The sequence below is a fragment of the Xiphophorus hellerii genome, chromosome 21 (genome assembly GCF_003331165.1).
Source record: "Xiphophorus hellerii strain 12219 chromosome 21, Xiphophorus_hellerii-4.1, whole genome shotgun sequence".
Taxonomy (NCBI): Eukaryota; Metazoa; Chordata; class Actinopteri; order Cyprinodontiformes; family Poeciliidae; genus Xiphophorus; species Xiphophorus hellerii.
The window spans coordinates 26155560-26175440 of NC_045692.1; the positions used below are offsets into that span (position 1 = coordinate 26155560).

The following is a 19881-nucleotide window of genomic DNA, read 5'->3' on the forward strand; positions in this document are numbered from 1 at the left end:
TAATAGGATCCACCTCAACCCCTCCTTCTCTCCTTGAACCCCGACCCCAATTGTTGCCGTGGCGATGTTAGTATGTGTGTGACGGTGTGTGTGCTCTACATGCAGCAGAGTTTTAGCGTTCTGTCCATCTTTCATCCCACAATCGAGAAGAAGCTCAGAAGTGCTGCGGTTGTGCTGCACTAACAGCCTCAGAGGGCGTGTGTGTGTGTGTGTTTGTGTGTTTGCGTGTGTGTGTGTGTGTAGGGGTGTGTGCATGGCCACAGCTCAATAACAGGACGTTTGTGAGCAGCCTTCATCGACCACACACAGATGAAAGGTAAGAGAGAACAGGAAAGGTATTGTTCTGCATGCACACACACACACACACACACACACACACACACACAGGGAGGCAGTTTTGTCAGGAGAAATTGCTCTGAGCTGCTTTCATCCATCATTCCTCCTCTGAGTGGATCTCTGTCTGTCATCCAGAAACACAGAAATACTGAACCCAGATTGGCTGCTGTTTGTGTGTGTGTCTAGGTGTGTGTCTAGGTGTGTGTCTAGGTGTGTGTATGAGCGCGCTCAGTGTGCTCCTTTAATCTCTGTCTCAGATGAAGTTGAAAGTTCTGGAGGTCTGGGATTAGAACACGACTGTTCCCTCCACATGGTTCTGGTTCGGTGAGAGGATGGTTGGACCTGTTAGTAGAATTGACCTGTTGGACTGAGCCACAGAACCTCAGCAGAGGAACCACAGAAAACTGGCTGAGCCCAGAGTTTGAGGCCGCTGGGGCAGTAAAGTCTGGAGGTGGTTAAAGTCTGGAGGGGTTAAAGTCTGGCGGTGGGGTAAAGTCCTGATGCGACTCGCAGTCGCGGCGTCTCATCGTTGGCTGGTGTGTTTGTCAGATCCAATGCACGGCCCGCGGCGCCTCCTGGTGGCAGACGTTCAGTCCAAACAGGTGACGGTCCGATGGCAGCCGTTCGGATACAACGTGACCCGATGCCACCGCTACAATTTGACGGTGCAGTACCGCTACCGGCCTGCAGGAGCCACCAGGTAAGCAGAGTGGGAGCCACAATGATAGCAGTGGGCGGGGCCAGTTGGTGGGCGGGGCCAGTTGGTGGACCTCAGCCTCTGTCTCCTGCAGGGAGGTGAAGGAGCAGGTGGGGGAGGAGGTGGTGTCGGACACCATGAGCGTGCAGCCGCAGCACACCGTGCGTAACCTTCCGCCATTCACCAACGTCAGCCTGAAGCTGTTGCTAAGCAACCAGGAGGGACACAAGGAGAGCGAGGAGCTGCTGGTGCTGACCGACCAGGACGGTACGATGCTGAGTGGGTCTGAGTGGGTCTGAGTGGGTCTCTGTGGGTCTGACTCAGTTCCGGTGACCCGGTGTGGTTCTGGTTGCAGTGCCCGGTGCGGTCCCGGTGGACTCCATCCTGGGCCGCAGCTATGAGCAGCAGATCGGACTGAGCTGGAGGGAGCCGCAGCACGCCTATGGCCTGATCCGCCACTACGAGGTCAGATCAACCTCATTACCCACAATGCCGTGGTGCCCGCTCTCACGCCCAGTCTCTCCACAGATTACCTACAAGGCTCTGAGCTCCTTCGACACGGAGTTCGACCTGTCCAATCAGAGCGGCAAGGTGCTGAAGGCGGCCAATGAGACGAGCCACGTGTTCTCGGGGCTGTCGCCAGGCTCCACCTACTCCTTCACAATAAGAGCCTCTACCATCAAGGGCTTCGGGCCCCCAGTCATCACCCAGTTCACCACCAGGATCTCCGGTCAGTCGGCTTTAATTTGTTGTTCTGGTGAAGTTGCCCCTGTATCTAACCCCCCTTGTTATTTACCCCCAGCCCCCCTGATGCCACCCTATGACCAGGAGCCCCCTCTCAACCAGACCGACTCGTCCGTCACCGTCCTGCTGAAGCCCGCTCAGAGCCGCGGCGCCCCCGTCAGGTAGCCCTGGGCACGCCGCCCACCCTCACACCTGGCAGAACCTCCTACAGTCGTTCTGCCAGGTGTTACTACGGAAACGGTTGCCATGTGGACAGCTGCGGGGCAACCAGTGATTGGTTCAAATAAGAAGCGGTGGGTGGGGCCAATCCGGAACCGGGTCGGGTTCTAATGGGACCGCCTTGTTCCTCTGAGCTGCTCGGGGGGGGGGGCTCCACTGTGTGTGTGTTGCCGTGGTAATTGAGTCGGTGCTTCATGTCGTCGTGTTTAAATTTAACTGAGCTTTGAGCTCCGACAGCGCAGCTTCACATCGCAGGACAAAAGGTGTTGCTGCAAGCGACCTGCAGCTGTAATCAGATTACTGTCACACACACACACACTCTGCGAGAACGGAGGAATGTGATTGGAGACGGTTTGTCAAAGAAGAAAGGAGATAAAAGAGACAAGAGTGGGAGGAAAGAAAGAGAAGGAAGTAGTGGAGGAGCTAGAGGCCACAAATGACAATATATGTGTGTGTGTGTGTGTGTGTGTGTGTGTGTGTGTGTGTGTGTGTGTGTGTGTGTGTGTGTGTGGAGTAAATTGAATACAACAGTCTGTTTTTGAATAATGTTGCTGAATATTTCAACCTATTCTTTGAACACGTCACTACATATTAAGACAATCCAGTTCAAGTCTTTCTGCTAATCTGGTCTCCAGTCTCAGTACTTGCTGGTACCGGTACCAATTAAACAAGTTGGTTTTTAGAACCAGACCTTTTGAAGACAAAAGTGTTTTATTTAGAACAGGCTGGCTCTTCATCTCTGATTGTTTTAACAAATCACAAATGGAGCAATACAGATGGCTTAGTCCGCAAATACTTGATCAAATTTAAAGATGCATTTTCTCTAGAATTTAGATCCATATCCCGACCCGAAGTCTAGATCGGACCAGAACTATTTGCCCGCTGGTGGCTCAGGCTTCTGGTGCATTTAGCCTGCAGTACAGAGAAGGTCCAGCAGCAGAAACGACCAGATCCTTAACGAAATCTGATCACTTCATGTTACCTGATTTAAAAACTTTCTCACTGCAGAGAAAAAGCTACATGTTCAGCTTGATGACATAAAAATGGAAATAAAATGTAATTAACTTATCATTTGATGGACAATGAAAAAGTGTAGCTCAGCCTCTGCTACGAACATTGTGGCCTCTCTCCCTTCTTCAGTTGTTTTTCTGCCTTTTTTGTGGAGGATCAGTAAATCATTTTACTGCTTCTGTGTTTCTCCTGCTTTAGCAGCGCAGGAGGAACATCAGGACGCCTAGAGTAGCAGCTGATATATATATCGTCACATGGCCTGTTATAAAGTTTATACATTTTCTTTTTTACATATTAGGGTGGCTTACAATGATGCCAAATACTTTCTAGGAACGGCCTGGTGCTGTCATGTGGTGATCAGTGGTGAGGCAGAACGCTCTAGACCCAGGATGTAATAAATTAATTATTTTAATGATGAATGTCCAGAATAACATAGTCCAAAAACACCGGGCAGCGGAGCAGAAGGCAGAGCTCCACGCCGGTAGCAACCGGTTACCCAGGGGTGTCAAACTCCAGTCCTGGAGGGCCGCAGTCCTGCAACTTTTAGATGAGCCTCTGCTGAATAGAATAATTAGGTCATTAAGGTTCTGGAGAACCGATCTACACAAGGAGGAGGTCATTAAGCCATTTCATTCCAGTGTTTTGTACCTGTGGCACATCTAAAAACTGCAGGACAGCGACTGGAGGACTGGAGTTTGAGACCTGTGGGTTACAGGAAGGACTGGATGACGAACTGGGCACACAGACGACAGAGGCTAAACGAAACGACAGCTTAGACAAGGACGCAGACACAGGTGACACTAAATACACAGGAGGTAATCAGGGAATGAGACACACCTGGGAACTAATCAAGGGGAGACGGAACAACACGGAGACTCAGAGACAGAGAACTCGAAATAAATGCACAGAAAAACACAGATCAGGACAGGTGCTGCTACATGTCAGCAATCAGATGTCTCTGGCTCCGCCTCTGGGGGAAGTAGAGATGGGATCCGTTTCCTCTCAACAATGAGAGTCGCTGCGCACGGAGGGTTGGGGTCTTCCTGGCCTCCATTCATTTCCTGTCCAGCAGGAAATGGGACAATGCTGCAGTCCTACATCCTGAGAGGACGTTAGAGCGGCACATGGTGATGCATGAAACACAACTATTGTTCCCAGCATCCCTCAGGACACGGGGGCAGTCGGGGCGCCGAGCGCGGTGCGTTCAGGCGCAGTTGGGGCGCCGAGCGCGGTGCGTTCAGGCGCAGTTGGGGCGCCGAGCGCGGTGCGTTCAGGCGCAGTCGGGGCGCCGAGCGCGGTGCGTTCAGGGACATATTGATAAATGGTATTTATTACCATTAAGTCAATGTATTTCATTAACATCACAATCATGTATGTTGATTCTTAGATTAATTGTCAAGAAAATAACTGACTGGATTGTTTTGTTTTTAGATTAGTTGTTAACTAAACTAACTAACCAACCGTTTAGTATCCTGACCAGCTGGTTAAGACCAAGTTATGTTTCTGAGGTTTTGCTGCGAGCTCACCTGTTGCTCTGCGTCACAAGCAGAACGGTCTCATGACGTGTGTCCCCGGCAGTAAGTACCAGGTGGTGGTGGAGGAGGAGCGCCCCCGCAGGCTGAAGAGAGGAACTGCAGAGATCCTGCGCTGCTACCCGGTTCCGATCCATTTCCAGAACGCCTCGCTGCTGAACTCCCAGTACTACTTCAGCGCTGAGCTGCCCATGACCGACCTGAGGAGCCCCACGCCCTTCTGCGTTGGTTAGTTAACTAGCTTAGTTAACCATTAGGTTAACTCGCCAAGTTAATTTTAGACTAATTAACTAGCTAGTTAACTAGCTATGGTACTACTACAATGTACAATGGTAGCTGTACTGCCATTGTACTAGCTAGCTAGGCTACTCTTCTGTAGTTGTTGAGCAACTGGAGCTGTTAACCAGTTACCAGGTTAAACCTGCACGTTTCTGTCTCGGCTTCTTTAAGGTAACCTGTAGCAACAGGTATGAGGTCAGAGGTCACTGCGATGTAGTTCCTAGAGCTGGTTGTAGCTTTTAGCAGGTGAACAGTGTGTGGGACGGGTCGGCTAACCCGCTGCCTGTGTGTTGGACAGGAGACAACAGAACCTACGGCGGCTACTGGAACGCGCCGCTGCTGCCGCACAAGAGCTACGGGGTCTACTACCAGGCCGTGAGCTCGGCTAACGGGGTGAGTCACTGGTCACACTGGTTATACTGGTTATATGCAGGCGTCCCTCCAGGAGGACGCATGGAGGGACGCAGGCGTCTCTGTGGTCTGCAGAAAGGGGTCAGAGGTCAGGATTTCCCATCATGCCTCTGTGCATCAGCGGCATGATGGGAAATATTCGTTCCTTCAAAGCTTCACATTCACTTCCTGTTCCTGCTGCCAGAGCCAGGAACACAGAGCTCAGTGTGTGTGTGTGTGTGTGTGTGTGTGTGTGTCTCAGCTCACATATTGCTGCAATTAAAGGATAACTGCTCACTTTCACACACACACAGATCGGAGTGTGTTAGTTTCATTATTGATGCTCAGAGCTTTAATTGGTGTGTGTGTTGAATAATGCAGGCGTAGCAGAGCTTTTTACTGTCACCACACACAGACACTGTGTGTGTGTGTGTGTGTGTGTGTGTGTGCGTGTGTGTGAGCATGAATATTCATGAGCTCTTGTGGTTAATTTGTCGCTTGTTTGTTAAAACCAGAAACATGCAAGATGTTCTCTCTCGCCTTTCACCAAGCCAGCCTCACTGTGTGTGTGTGTGTGTGTAGGGGTGTGTGTGTGTGTAGGGGTGTGTGTGTGAGAGGATTGTTAAATGCCACCAGAGGCACTGATCCACAGCCATTTGCCTTCTGCCTGCTCTGTTTACGATGAGTCTGTGGGTCTTTCTGTCTCTCTGTCTGTCTGTGTGTGTGTGTGTGCGTCGGTGTGTGTGTGGGCGTGGGTGTGTGTGTGTGTGTTCCTGCCGGATGCAGCCAGATGTGACAGCTCATATGTCTGCAGTTGTGTTGACAGGAAACTAATTTGTTTCTCTCTCCACCAGGAGACAAAGATCGACTGTGTGAGAGTCGCCACCAAAGGTAAGATGGAGGCTCCTCTCAGCCGCACTGGTCCCAGATCGGCCGCACTGGTCCCAGATCATGTAGAAATAACAATATTTCTTCCAGATGTGTTATTCCAGAAACTTTAGCCGCCGTTTGTTTTGCAATTATTGTTACAGAATATTTCAGGTATATTATTAATAGATTTGAAACAAAATGTTCTGTTAAAAGGTTTTTCCATTTTTCAAAACTGATTGTTCCCATTTATTCTACGAATAGTTGTCTGAGTCATTCCAGAAGGATTGTTGTCAACGAGGGTTTCCTGCAGGGCAGCAAACCACTAGACCCGGTTCCTATGGAAACAGACGGGGGACAAAAGAAGGGACGGACTGGGGGACGGGGTTGGAGACGGGGTGGGACGGTGGGACGTCCAGCAGCTGAAGGACTCTGGTTTGGTTATTAATAACTGCTGAGGGAAAGTATGAGTCAAACTAATAATTTAGATGAAAATGGCTGAGATATGTGATATTCAGAATGATGATGATCATAAATGCTAGGCGGTTTAGTCTTATTAATTATCTGTAAATGCTGCCTGATTAGGTTGAAATATTAAAATAACACAAAGGAAATAAACACAAACTCTATCCAATATACAAGAATTAATAAACAATTTATTTACTCTAAACAATAAAATGTATTGGAGAAAAGTTTGAATTAAGTTCAAACAAAGAACTTAAAGCCAATCATTTTTGACATAAATAGAAAGTAACATTTTGACGAATTGATTCTTATTCTATTGATCAGTTATTGAAGTCATCAACAGTTTAATCATCTGGAAAGAAGAATTTAATGTTTTCTGTCCAAGACACAAATATAAATTATTTATGTGCATCAGCGGTTCACTGAGGCTCCTGAACAGGAAAAGCTATATGTAGCATTAGCCACAGTTAGCTTAGCTTCTGTTAGCTTTAAGAAGAGAACACATTAGAACGTTTTAGATCTGTTTTATGTAATTTAGTGGCCAGAAAGGCAAAATAAAAATAACCGCAAAAGAAGCAAGCACTGCTTACTGGACTAAGTTTGACCAGTCTGAGCTCTGTGGTTAGCTTTAGCTTCACCCCCAGTGAACATTAGCATGATCACTCTGAGCCAACGAACCAACACCAGCAGCTGCTGCTTGGCTCAGTCGCTCCCATCAGGCCTGCTGCAGCAGCCAACACAGTCTCGCGATGGGCCCCTTCCCCCTCCTGATGGACCCCTTTCCCCTGTGTGAGCGGAGCTAACAGTTAGCCTCCTGAATGCTAACAGTTCATCAGCAGGGAAGCAGACGCTCCGGTTGGTTTCAAAGCCTGGACTGGACTAGAAACACCAAGCTGTAACTTCCTGATCAGATCAGAGAGTAAAACCAGTGTGATGTGGTGCAGAGCTACAGGAGGTCTGGATTACCAGGACATTACACCCAATAATCCAGACTCTAGCTCCAGATTAACAGCAATCAGCTGCAACTGGATGGAACTTCCTGTGAGTCAGTGAGAGCCAATCAGGAGGCTCGATAGAATCAGGGGATCCCGGTCCGATCCCAGGTTCCTCCTGACGTCTTGAACAGGTGAAGGCACCTGTTGGAGTCCAACCTCTGCTTCTGGCTGAATGATTGATTACTAATGTCTGAGCACTGATTGGCTGATTAACGAGCTTCTCTTCAAGGTGTCTTTCCTGAACTAAACTACTTCCTGTTGACCTGAAAAGCTCCTGGTTCTCCTGAAGGAGGCTCAGCTTTGACCCAGAATGTTTTGGTTTGGGGGTTCGGAGCTTGAACTAGGCCGTTTCTCTAGATCAGGGGTCTCAAACTCCAGTCCTCGAGGGCCGCAGTCCTGCAACTTTTAGATGTGCCTCTGCTGCACCACCTGAATAGAATAATTAGGTCATTAGCAAGGCTGGGAGAACTGATCTACACAAGGAGGAGGCAATTAATCCATTTCATTCCAGTGTTTTGTACCTGTGGCACATCTAAAAACTGTAGGACTGCGGCCCTCGAGGCCTGGAGTTTGAGACCCCTGCTCTAGATGACCTCCTTCAGGAGAGCCGGAGTCCCACGCTGATGTCTCCGCTTCAGCTCGTCTCTCTGTCTCTGTCCCCGTCTCTGCATGCCTTCCTGGACCAACAGCTGCCATAATCGCCACCCAGCTCACCACGCCGTACGTTGGGGTGGCCCCGGCGGCGGGCAACAAGCAGCTGACAGGTCAGAGGAACACACGGCTCCACCTTCTCCATACGTCTCTGGTTCCACTCAGTCTTATGCTCTCCAAGTATCTCAGATCGGCGGGTCCGGTTCCCCCCCTAAAGTCCCCAACCAGGACCGCCGCAGGTTCCAACAGGTTCCAACTAGATCTGATGAAGAGAGTCTGCTGCTTTCTGACACTCAACGTGACAGGAAACCCAAACGACGCTTTACTGACATCTGGCACGTCTCAATCTGGACCTGGCTGTGTGTGTGTAGGCGGGGGTGTGTGTGTGTGTGTGTGTGTGTGTGTGTGGTAGAGTGCAGTGAGTAAACTGTGTGTTGTTGTCAGAGGAAAGTTTCCACCTTCAGGCTAGTAAATATTTAAATGTAATTTGGAGTGAGTTGTGGATCAGAGTGTGTGTGTATCCACATGTTCACACACACACACGAACACGCACACGTATGAACACACACACACACACACAGAAGCTGTGAGATAAATTCTGTCTTCAAAGTGTTTTGATAGCCTTTAAACTGAAACAGCAGCTCTGCCTCTGAGGAACACAGAGTGTGTGTTAGTTTGTGTGTGCGTGTTAGTGTGTGTGTTACTGTGTGTGTTAGTGTGTGTGTGTGTGTGTTACTGTGTGTGTGTGTGTGTTACTGTGTGTGTTAACTGGTTTGAATCCTACATAAAGAACAGGGATTTCTTTGTTTCAATTGAAAACTTTTCATCAAAGAGGCCAAAGGTCACATGTGGGGTACCCCAAGGTTCAATCCTAGGGCCCCTTTTATTCAATATTTATATGCTCCCACTAGCTCAGGTTATAACAGGAAATAATATTAGCTACCATAACTATGCAGATGACACACAGCTCTACATTATGATGTCACCAGGTGACCTTTGACCCCATCCAATCACTGAACAGATGCTTAGAACAGATAAATGTGTGGATGAGCCAAAACTTTCTCCAGCTGAACAGAAACAAAACTGAAGTTATTATTTTTGGACCTAAAGAGGAACAATATAGAGTTATAGATGTAGAGTCACAGATCTAGAGTCATAGATCTAGAGTCATAGATCTAGAGTCAATGCACAGCTTCAGTTATTACAACTGAAAACCAGCGATCAGCCCGAAACCTGGGAGTAGTGATGGACTCTGACCTGAACCTCCAGAGCCACATAAAGACAGTTACAAAGTCGGCCTTCTATCACCTGAAGAACATTTCCAGGATTAAAGGACTAATGTCTCAGCCAGATCTAGAGAAACTCATCCATGCGTTCATCTTCAGTCGTATTGATTATTGCAACAGCGTCTTCACAGGTCTGTCCAATAAATCAATCAAACAGCTGCAGCTGATCCAGAATGCTGCTGCTGGCGTTCTGACTAAAACCAGGAAGATAGAGCACATAACACCAGTTCTAAAGTCCCTCCACTGGCTCCCTGTAGCTCAAAGAATAGACTTTAAAATCCTGTTGTTAGTTTATAAATCACTGAACGGCTTAGCACCACAATACATTAAAGATCTGCTGTTGTTGTATCAACCTTCCAGACCTCTCAGGTTCTGGTTCTGGTTCTGCTCTGCATCCCCAGAACCAGAACCAAACGAGGAGAAGCAGCTTTCAGCATCTATGCACCACAAATTTGGAACAAACTTCCAGAAAACTGTAAAACAGCTGAAACACTGACTTCATTTAAATCTCAACTAAAAACCCACCTGTTTAGAATTGTATTTGAAATGTAATCAATTACAAATTTATTGATGGAACTTGAATGATTGATTCTATATTGCATTGTGTTTCTGTGTTTGTAATGATGTAAAGCACTTTGAAATGCCTTGCTGCTGAAATGTGCTATACAAATAAAATTTGATTGATTGATTGATTGATCTGTGTGTGTGTTACTGTGTGTGTGTGTGTTACTGTGTGTGTGTTAGTGTGTGTGTGATCAAACCAAGGATCCTGTCTGACCTTGGGAACTAAAAGGAAAGCAGCTCATTGTTTCAGGAAGGGATGTGATGGTTCCACCAGAACCGACCCGGTTCTCCAGCAGTGGAACCTCACCACTAATTAACATGGTTGATCGATACTAACCTACTGGTTAGTGGCTCCAGGGTTAGCATCAGCTCAAAGTGTTTACTGTCTAAAAGGTTAAGTTAAAGTTCTGTCAAAGTTGGTTAGTTGATTAGTTATTTTGTTATTTGATTGGTTATGGTTAGTTGGTTAGTTGATGCTAACTATTGTTAGTAAATGTTAATTAGTGTTTTAGGAGGTTAACCAGTTAGTCAGTTAAAGTTAACACATCCAGCTTTAAATCCTTTTCCCATCATCCTCTTGGTCTGATTTGTTCACAGAAACTCGTCTTTTCAGATGTTAATGAGACGTTTCATGCAGCGCCCCCTGCAGGTCACACACTGCACTCCACTCTCTCCGGCCATTTTTGTAGTTTGATAGGTAGTTTGGTAGATACGATTATCTACCAGCTGAGAAACGTTTTATTCCAAAGTTTATTAAAGATGTGAACAAAGGAAGACTCGTCCATCCAAGCGTCCCTGTTGGACCCAGAGCAGAACCAAGAACCTGCAGAACCGAGCTTTCGCACCAACCATGAAAAAAATGACAGATTAATAAAATGATGACCTTGTTTAGCAGTTCCACAGCAAATGTATCGTCACAACCAAGACAATGTTCTAGAGAACAGAGAAACATGAACAGACAGAAAAATTAAACCCAAAACGAATATAAAGACATTATGCAGGACCAGGAGAGAACAAATGTACAATCTTTCCACTCCAAGATACTCAAAGTGCAAAACTATAGTCTGCAGTCGGTCAGTCGTTTAGGAATGAACGAGTTGAAGGCAGTAAACGCTAGTCACTGTTTTCAGGAACGGCAACCAGGAAGCCAGAACCAGAGCAGGAGAAACAGACGGACCACACGGTGAAGATCGCTGGGTCCATCGCTGGCATCCTCCTCTTCATCATCATCTTCCTGGGAGTCATCCTCCTGATGAAGAAAAGGTCAGAATCCAACTCACAGTCAGATTTCAACACGATTTCTAGGTTTGGAGCCTCGAGTCATCAGCGGCTCTGAATTATAACAAAGTACCACTTTGATTCTTCTGTGGAGAACAAGCAAGTCTTTAGATGTGTGTGTGGGGGCTTCCTCTGAACAGTTCCTCTGAACAGTTCTAAGGAACTGTTCAGAGGAACTGACTCAGTGAGAAGAAAGCAGGAAGCTGCTTCTCTTTAGCAACAACGCTACAATGCTAACGAGTCACTGGTTTTACATTGAAATCCACAGCAGACACAGCCGTCCCACCGCTACAGAACCCCCCAGTTACAGAACCCGCCATATAGAGAACCCACCGTATACAGAACCCCCCAGTTACAGAACCCGCCATATACAGAACCCCCCAGTTACAGAACCCGCCATATACAGAACCCACCATATACAGAACCCCCCAGTTACAGAACCCGCCATATACAGAACCCCCCAGTTACAGAACCCGCCATATACAGAACCCACCATATACAGAACCCCCCACTGACAGAACCCACCATATACAGAACCCTCCACTGACAGAACCCACCATATACAGAACCCTCCACTGACAGAACCCCCCTTCGGTGACAGTGAGGAAGAGGAGGAATAATGGAGCAGATTGCACTAATCACCATTAAACTGTATTTGGACTGACTTTAGTCTCCAACATCAAACACACAGCCCCGCTGGGACACACACACGCCCACCCCCCCACACACACACACGCCTACACACACACACACACGCCTACACACACACACACACACACACACACACAGAAAAGCGTCAGTTTTTGGAGAACGTTGGAGATGAGAGAGAAATTTAGATGAAAGAACGTTTCATTCTTTTTTTCTCAGTCTCCTCAGGCTGAATGGCTGCAGGCTAGAAACACACATATTTGTGTGTGTGTGTGTGTGTGTGTGTGTGTGTGTGGGTACAATGTGAGTCGGGTCCGCCTGGCGGGTCTATCGAGCTCTGATCTGTGTTCCTGATGCTACAGAGACAGAAACGAGAGGTGCTTGTTCGGTCTCTAATGAGGTTTTTAATGTTGACGGGGTGCGTTTGATTTCCACTCTGTGACCAAACGGAGGTTAGACTCATTACAGCGGGAGGCTGCGTGCTGCAGGGCGAGGAGACTCTCCTGACATGAAAAACATCCGGCCCTCGTTAGCGGACTCTGTCATGTCGATAGCGAGCTTTTGGAAACGGCCTTTCGTCTCCTTCACACAGCTGCAGATTTATCTGAGAGCGCCCGTTTCAATAAATCAGCAACAAGCAAACAAGCACCACAGATAAGTGGAGAAAATGATGAAAGGAAGAGTCTGAGGCACGCTCTGCAGGCACAGATCTGATGTTTACTCTTGAAATCTGTCCATTTGGGATGTTTGGAGAAATGAAATGTTCAGAAACACAAACAGCTTCATAAATCGCTAACAGTCAAACAGAAGAATGGGAAATAATGAAGGATCGTTTTCATTTGACTGCAGGAGCTGAGAGGCAGTTTCACAGGATGTCTCGCTCCCGGACGGGGCCCCGACTGGGCCCAATCCGGGACCGTGTTGTAAACAGTTGATAACTAAAACTTCAACATAGACGTTGAACTTTATTCAACTGAAAGTTTACAAAACAGGTGGGTAAATTAGCGCTTTGCATTTTATCTGGAAAATTAATTTAGGCGAAGCTAAGTACGCTCAATGTGTTCAAAGCTAGCTGTACCGCTAAGATAAAAACTTAGCTCTGCTGTGTGCAGGTTAGCGCGAGTGTAAGGAGGACGTGTCATGCAGCATAAAGCAGAGGTAGTGCCTCTACCTCTGGAGGGGCCCATCTGGAGGACTGGGCCCCTCCAGATGCTAACTGGAGGGGCCCAGTCACTATCTGGGCTGACTGGGCCCCAACAGCGAATCAGGGAACATTTTGAAAACAAAATATTTTTTGGACAAAGAATCTTCTGAAAGTTTTTCTGGGATGTCCAGTGGAGGAAGGGTTTCAGGTGTTGGGAGGACTGGGAGAACTGGGATGAACTGGGAGAACTGGTTGTGATGGAGGACAGAGGAACTCCTCTGGCTCCAGATGATTAAATCAACGTCAGCTTGTTCCTTCAGCTGCTGGTTTTGTGTTCAGATCCAAGTTACTGTAGCTCTGCTTTCAGACTGTTTCCATCTCACACATTAACCCAAACCCCGCCCCCCCCACCACCAGCAGCCAATCAGCATCGCCCCCCCCCCCCACCACCAGCAGCCAATCAGCATCGCCCCCCCCCCCCACCACCAGCAGCCAATCAGCATCGCCCCCCCCCACCACCAGCAGCCAATCAATCCTCTGATATTTGAACTCATCTGTTCTTCTGTTGCTTTTTCTTCCAGACATTAATCTTTTTTCCTTTTTCTGTTTTTCTTTTTCTTTCCCTCCATTTCATCCCTCTGCTTCGCCCCCACCATTCAGACGAAGAAATTATCACTCCTACACTTACTACCTGTAAGTAACCTGTTTGACCTTTGACCCTAACAACACCTGAGTGTTTCCTGCCTGAAACTGTTCCCTACCAGAGAACTGATGTGTTTTATAGAAACTATAATTTTCATTAAAATATAAATCCATTAAACTGATAAAGAAATAAATCATCAGCCAAAAAAACAGCTGGATCAATGAAAAACCAATAAAAGCTGAAAAGGTGCTGATCAATAATCAAACTCCATCTTTAAACTTGATCCTGATGATGGATATTTGCTGAGATAGCTGTGAAGTTTGTAGTGACAGGACTGAACTTACAGTGTAGCTGCTGGGGTCAGGGGTCGTTTCCATGGTGACCGGTTGGTAACTGAGAAGTTCAGGCTGAGAATGTTGTTCTGGGTTCTGGGGAACCCAGAGGTTCTGATGAGCAATCTGGTTCTGAAACAAACTTTGGCTCCATCAGAGGACCCAGCGTCCTGATGGATCAGAACCACAGCAGAACTGGATCAGAACCACCAGTCTTCCATTTGTCAGGAACCAGTTTAAACAGATCTCTTACTGCTGGTGTCATCTTCCTTTAACTGGACACTAACACCATGTTTCTCATGACCGACACTTGTGCTGCGTGTGTGTGTGTGTGTGTGTGTGTGTGTGAGAGCAACGATCATTTGATCAGAGGGGTTTATTACAAGCGGCTAATTCTATTAACCCTGCATCACTGCACACACACATACAATAACACACACCAACACACACCGACACACAGACCCAGAGTGTCTCCTTCCTTGCAGCTAACAGCTTTGCGTTGCCTCTCATTAGATTAGCATAGATTAGCCTTGACATGCGGTGTGTCTCCATGTTGAGTGTTAAATCAATCGTCCCCGACACCTTGCTGATGATGTCATGACACACACACCTGAACACACACAAATCAACTGTCTTCAGAAATCAGAGAAGATTTCAAAGCTTTTCATCTGCAGCTTCCTGGAAACCAGAGTTCAGCTCATGGTCAGCCTGGCATTCCCTGTGGGGGTCAGGGGTCAGAGGGTTCACCCATAGACATGAACACGCAGACGCCTCATGGAGCGGGTCGGCCCGTTGCTGCGATACGTCACAGCGTCCGCCATGTTGAATGCGGCCTTTCTGCCTGTTAGCTAATTAAATGGGCCGAACTTCACACAGTGATGTTCTACAAAGTATGTTTAGTTCAGTTGACACGTTTTCTCACACACTGATATGTTTGGTAATCAAAGAAATGACTAAAAAATGTGATTATTGAATTGTTTTGGTGGATTTCTGAATAAACAGCACAATGTTTTTATTTGATAGAAATGATTCTGATAGTTTATATATAGACATGGCTGACCAGACACACACTTTTACAGTGTTTTATTCAAGAACATATTTACATTATTCCATAATTTAATGTACATTTAACGTTTCAAGATATGAAGAAAATTTTTTTATTTCCTTTTATTTTTTATATTTTATTGTAAAGACAATAAACTTTGATAAATCAGTCATTGTAAAAACACATTAGCTACATATTTTTTTATTACAGTATGATATGTCAACTCTGCTATGGACAGCAAAGACAGAAAAAAAATATATATTTTCAGCTCCAAAATAAACTTTTATTTAACTGATTCTCATTCTCCTGTATGTGTTTTTGCATGTGGGTCAAGCGAGTTGCTCCTAATATAATTTTTATTTCATTACATAAGCTGTCTTAATGTACTAATACTTTAGACGGACATATTTCTCTTAAAAATACACAAAAACTGAAAGATTAAAGTGTTCAATAAATGCACTTCCTCTCTAACAGCAGTTTCTCATCAGCTCTCTCTCATTAAAACAATATGAAAACGTAGCTACGCTAACAATCAGTGGTTACTTCGGGCCAATTTAGCTACACAGGAAATATTTCTCGGTTGTTTAGAAGCGAGTTTCTGGCTGCAAAGTGAAGTAATTCTGCTCTTTCATCCTTACCTGTGAAAGGTAAAGCCAATGAATCCAGTTTGTTTTGTAAAACCAAACGGTTGAAACAAGTCCGAACAGCACAGGACTTGGAGCTCCGATCGCTCTGCTGCCACACACAACATGGCGGCGACGTAACGTAGGACTCAGCGCTCAATGAGGCGTCTACGTATTCATGTCTATGTGCAGAAATCCTGGGGCTGTTAGCAGCGCCTCAACAGTGAATCCAGGGAACACTGCCTCCTGGTGGTCAGGAGGAGGCAGCAGCTGGAGGTCAGAGGTGTTTGCTTCATTCTGAACTGCTAGCTGTTTAGGAGTATCAGAACCGGATCAAAACCGCACACACACACGTGGACCTGAAGGACTTCCTGCTAGCTGGAGCAGAAACATGGAGGTACCATCAGCATAGAGAAACGCGCATTCCAGAACCGGACCCAGGATGTAGCGCCAAGCTCAGGTTGGACACTGACCCATTGTCTCCTGGTCTCAGCTCCACCTCCAGGTTCCGAGCCTCTGACTGCAGGTTCTGGTTCTGGTCTTGGTTCTGGTCCCAGCTCCGCCTCCTGGGTTTAGCCTGATCTCAGGTGTCGGAGCCTCTCTGCGCTTCCTTGCGTTGGTCTTTTATCAGATTTCTTTAGCGTGGATTGTCTCTCTGAGCCGCGGCAGCAGGCCGATCCGCCTGCTGGTGTTTTGGGAGAGCAGCAAACGAAGAGCTGCTGTTGTTGCTGTTTGTGTGTTGGGCTCTGAATCAGAGAAGAAGAGCAAGTGAGACATGAGGGGGTGGAGGGCAGCGCCTCGCCTGGGGGCTCTTTCAGCGTCCTCCATGTTGACCCGGTGCGCACGCCGCGCTGCGCCTTTAAAAGCCCGCTCTGCTATTTCTATATCTGCTCTCAGGTCGGGGTTAAACTCTGTGAGCAATCGGACAAATGGATTTTCTTTCCTCAGAATAGAAAGAGAGAAACAAGCAGAGAGGAGGCAGACCGAGGACGAGATGAGGAAACACGTTTTCCTCTGCTGCGGTTTTGCAGCATCCGAACATAGTTAAAGGGAGGCAACCTCTACAGGTCCATCAGAACCACCAGAACCTGGAGAGGTCCACCAGAACCAACAGGAGAACCCTCCTTGGGGTACCAAACTGCAGTCAAGTTCAGTCCAAACTGAGTTGTTGCTCTCCAGAACATTTCACAGAACCTGGAACCCGTCTGGGTTTGGTTCTGCTAAAGGGAATCCATGAAGCCCGATTGTTAATGACAAATACACGGGGCAGAACTGCAGGCTGGGTTCTACCCGTCTCTTATCCAGAACATTCCACATTAACACACACACAAAACCACCTTAAGATCCAAGCAGCTGATTCAACTGGACCGAACCAGATCAGAATCACATTAGAACCATTGAATTCTTCTATTCTGCTTGACTTTGTTCTGATTCTGATTGGATTTAATCTGGATCCAACTGGTTCTACTGGTTCTAATTGGGTAAGTAGAACCAATTGGTACCAGTAGGTCTATTCAGGACCAGTGGGTCTTAAATGGACCCTAATGGGTCTACTGGTTCTAATTGTTTCTACTGGTCCTACTGGTTCTAATGAAGCTGCAATCTGTTCTAGGCTGATTTTAGTGATTTTTTTCTCTTTATTTACTGATCATTTAATGAACATCAAGTCCAAACGGCTCCCTCTGGTGGAGGAGCCCAGAGTTACTGGTTCTTCAGTGGTTCCAAGGGCTCAGTTGGTTTTGGCTGGTGTGATGGATCCTCAGGCAGTGGGTCCATCCATCCATCCATCTGGCTCCATCTGGGTCCAACAGAAACTCAGCTCAACCCCATCACCTCTGTCTTCAGGAAGTTGGCCAAGAAGAGGAAGGAAACACTGAGCTCCAGACAGGAAATGACTCTGATGGTGAACAGCTCCCAACACACAGCCATGGTGGACACACACACTCTGAACGGCCGCAGTGAGTCCATGCACACTCACACACAATCACACTCACACACTCTGTCCAATAGGCATAAATCTGACGAAAAGACGAAAAGGTGGACAGATGGGGACATGAGACAGATCTGGAGTGTTCATCTCAACATCATGTGGGCGGAGTCATTATGTGGGCGGAGTCATTATGTAGGTGGGGTCATGCTATAGGCGGAGTCATTATGTGGGCGGGTCATGCTATAGGCGGAGTCATTATGTGGGCGGGGTCATGCTATAGGCAGAGTCATTATGTAGGTGGGGTCATGCTATAGGCAGAGTCATTATGTGGGCGGGTCATGCTATAGGCAGAGTCATTATGTGGGCGGGTCATGCTATAGGCAGAGTCATTATGTGGGCGGGTCATGCTATAGGCGGAGTCATTATGTGGGCGGGGTCATGCTATAGGCGGAGTCATTATCTGGGCGGGGTCATTATGTAGGTGGGGTCATGCTATAGGCAGAGTCATTATGTGGGCGGGGTCATGCTATAGGCAGAGTCATTATGTGGGCGGGTCCTGCTATAGGCGGAGTCATTATGTGGGCGGGGTCATGCTATAGGCGGAGTCATTATGTGGGCGGGTCCTGCTATAGGCGGAGTCATTATGTGGGCGGGTCATGCTATAGGCGGAGTCATTATGTGGGCGGGGTCATGCTATAGGCGGGGTCATTATGTAGGTGGGGTCATGCTATAGGCAGAGTCATTATGTGGGCGGGGTCATGCTATAGGCAGAGTCATTATGTGGGCGGGTCATTCTATAGGCGGAGTCATTATGTGGGCGGGTCATGCTATAGGCGGAGTCATTATGTGGGCGGGTCATGCTATAGGCAGAGTCATTATGTGGGCGGGTCATGCTATAGGCGGAGTCATTATGTGGGCGGGGTCATGCTATAGGCGGAGTCATTATGTGGGCGGGTCATGCTATAGGCAGAGTCATTATGTGGGCGGGTCATGCTATAGGCGGAGTCATTATGTGGGCGGGGTCATGCTATAGGCGGAGTCATTATGTGGGCGGGGTCATTATGTAGGTGGGGTCATGCTATAGGCAGAGTCATTATGTGGGCGGGTCATGCTATAGGCGGAGTCATTATGTGGGCGGAGTCATGCTATAGGCGGAGTCATTATGTGGGCGGAGTCATTATGTGGGCGGAGTCATGGTGTTGCTAAATTCTGCTCTGTCTCTGCAGCCATGTCGTCTCCGTCTTCTTTCACCCTGAAGACAAACACCATCAGCACCTCCGTCCCCAACTCCTACTATCCAGGTAATCTTCATAGCAAATCATTTGGTCAGTGAATGCATCATACTGACAGTGAACGCATCATACTGACAGACGGCAGCACAGAGTCGTCATTAGGTCCAGATGTATGAATCATTGGGTGTAAATGATGAACTTTCAGCTGAATTTACTGAAATTCCTGGGTGTTTCGGCGGCCAGCCAGACCCGCTGTGGTCCACTGACTCGTCTCTTTGTCCTGTCTTTCTCTCTGTCTGTCTGCTGCTCTTGTGTCCTGATGGCAGACCCATTCGTACCGACAGCCATCTTGGGTGAGACTCTCTTCCTTGTTTTCTCTGCAGGAGGTTAAAGTTCAGGTTTAGTGGTAGACAGACCAGAAGAAGACAGGCAGACAGACAGACAGGAAGTGGACCGGCAGGTGAAGGGAGAGGACGGACAGAAAGAGAGACAGGGATTCTCTGGCTTCCATCCATTCCTGCTTGCTTGTTCAGCTGCTTTTGTTTTCTTTTTATTCTGTTTATTTGATTTTAGTGACCTGTTCTGCCATCTTTACTGTTTTATTGTTTTTAACCCTAACCCTTTACTTTTGAACTTGAATTACGCTCCTTCACGTTTTTCTTCGGTTGAATAGACTCAGTTTGTTTACTTTTGTTTTATTTGCAATTTAGAATAATTTTTTCTGGCTCCTTGGTTTTCACCCTGTTTTCTTGTTTTGTGACTAAAACGATGGTGGGCTTCACTCCATCCCCACATCCACAACATTCCTGCGTGTCGTGTTGACGTCACGTCTGTTTGTGACCTTCAACCTTTGCATGGACACAACACGCTCTGGTGGACTTGGGGAGTGGGAATAACACGGGAGCTGTTTTACTTCCTCATCTTCAGCGTAAAATCTGAATGAACTGAGAATAATAAACTAATGGAGCGC

The 19881-nt window shown here is 47.2% G+C and overlaps 1 protein-coding gene across 13 annotated transcripts in view; it reads left to right on the forward strand.

The window, feature by feature from the left end:
- The window catches only part of LOC116711889 (receptor-type tyrosine-protein phosphatase mu-like), an 81332-nt gene that overhangs the window by 35055 nt on the left and 26396 nt on the right, over positions 1 to 19881 (forward strand). For 4 of the 13 annotated variants that reach the window (XM_032551481.1, XM_032551482.1, XM_032551485.1 and 1 more), the window contains exons 10-23: positions 886 to 1036; positions 1128 to 1300; positions 1389 to 1498; positions 1562 to 1763; positions 1836 to 1938; positions 4586 to 4767; positions 5117 to 5211; positions 6063 to 6099; positions 8225 to 8299; positions 11167 to 11299; positions 13767 to 13799; positions 17595 to 17707; positions 18906 to 18980; positions 19238 to 19264. In XM_032551481.1, the coding sequence (XP_032407372.1) occupies positions 886 to 1036; positions 1128 to 1300; positions 1389 to 1498; positions 1562 to 1763; positions 1836 to 1938; positions 4586 to 4767; positions 5117 to 5211; positions 6063 to 6099; positions 8225 to 8299; positions 11167 to 11299; positions 13767 to 13799; positions 17595 to 17707; positions 18906 to 18980; positions 19238 to 19264 (1509 nt within the window). The remainder of the gene's footprint in view (positions 1 to 885; positions 1037 to 1127; positions 1301 to 1388; positions 1499 to 1561; positions 1764 to 1835; positions 1939 to 4585; positions 4768 to 5116; positions 5212 to 6062; positions 6100 to 8224; positions 8300 to 11166; positions 11300 to 13766; positions 13800 to 17594; positions 17708 to 18905; positions 18981 to 19237; positions 19265 to 19881) is intronic. The other 9 variants (XM_032551487.1, XM_032551493.1, XM_032551483.1 and 6 more) reach the window with 6 other exon arrangements.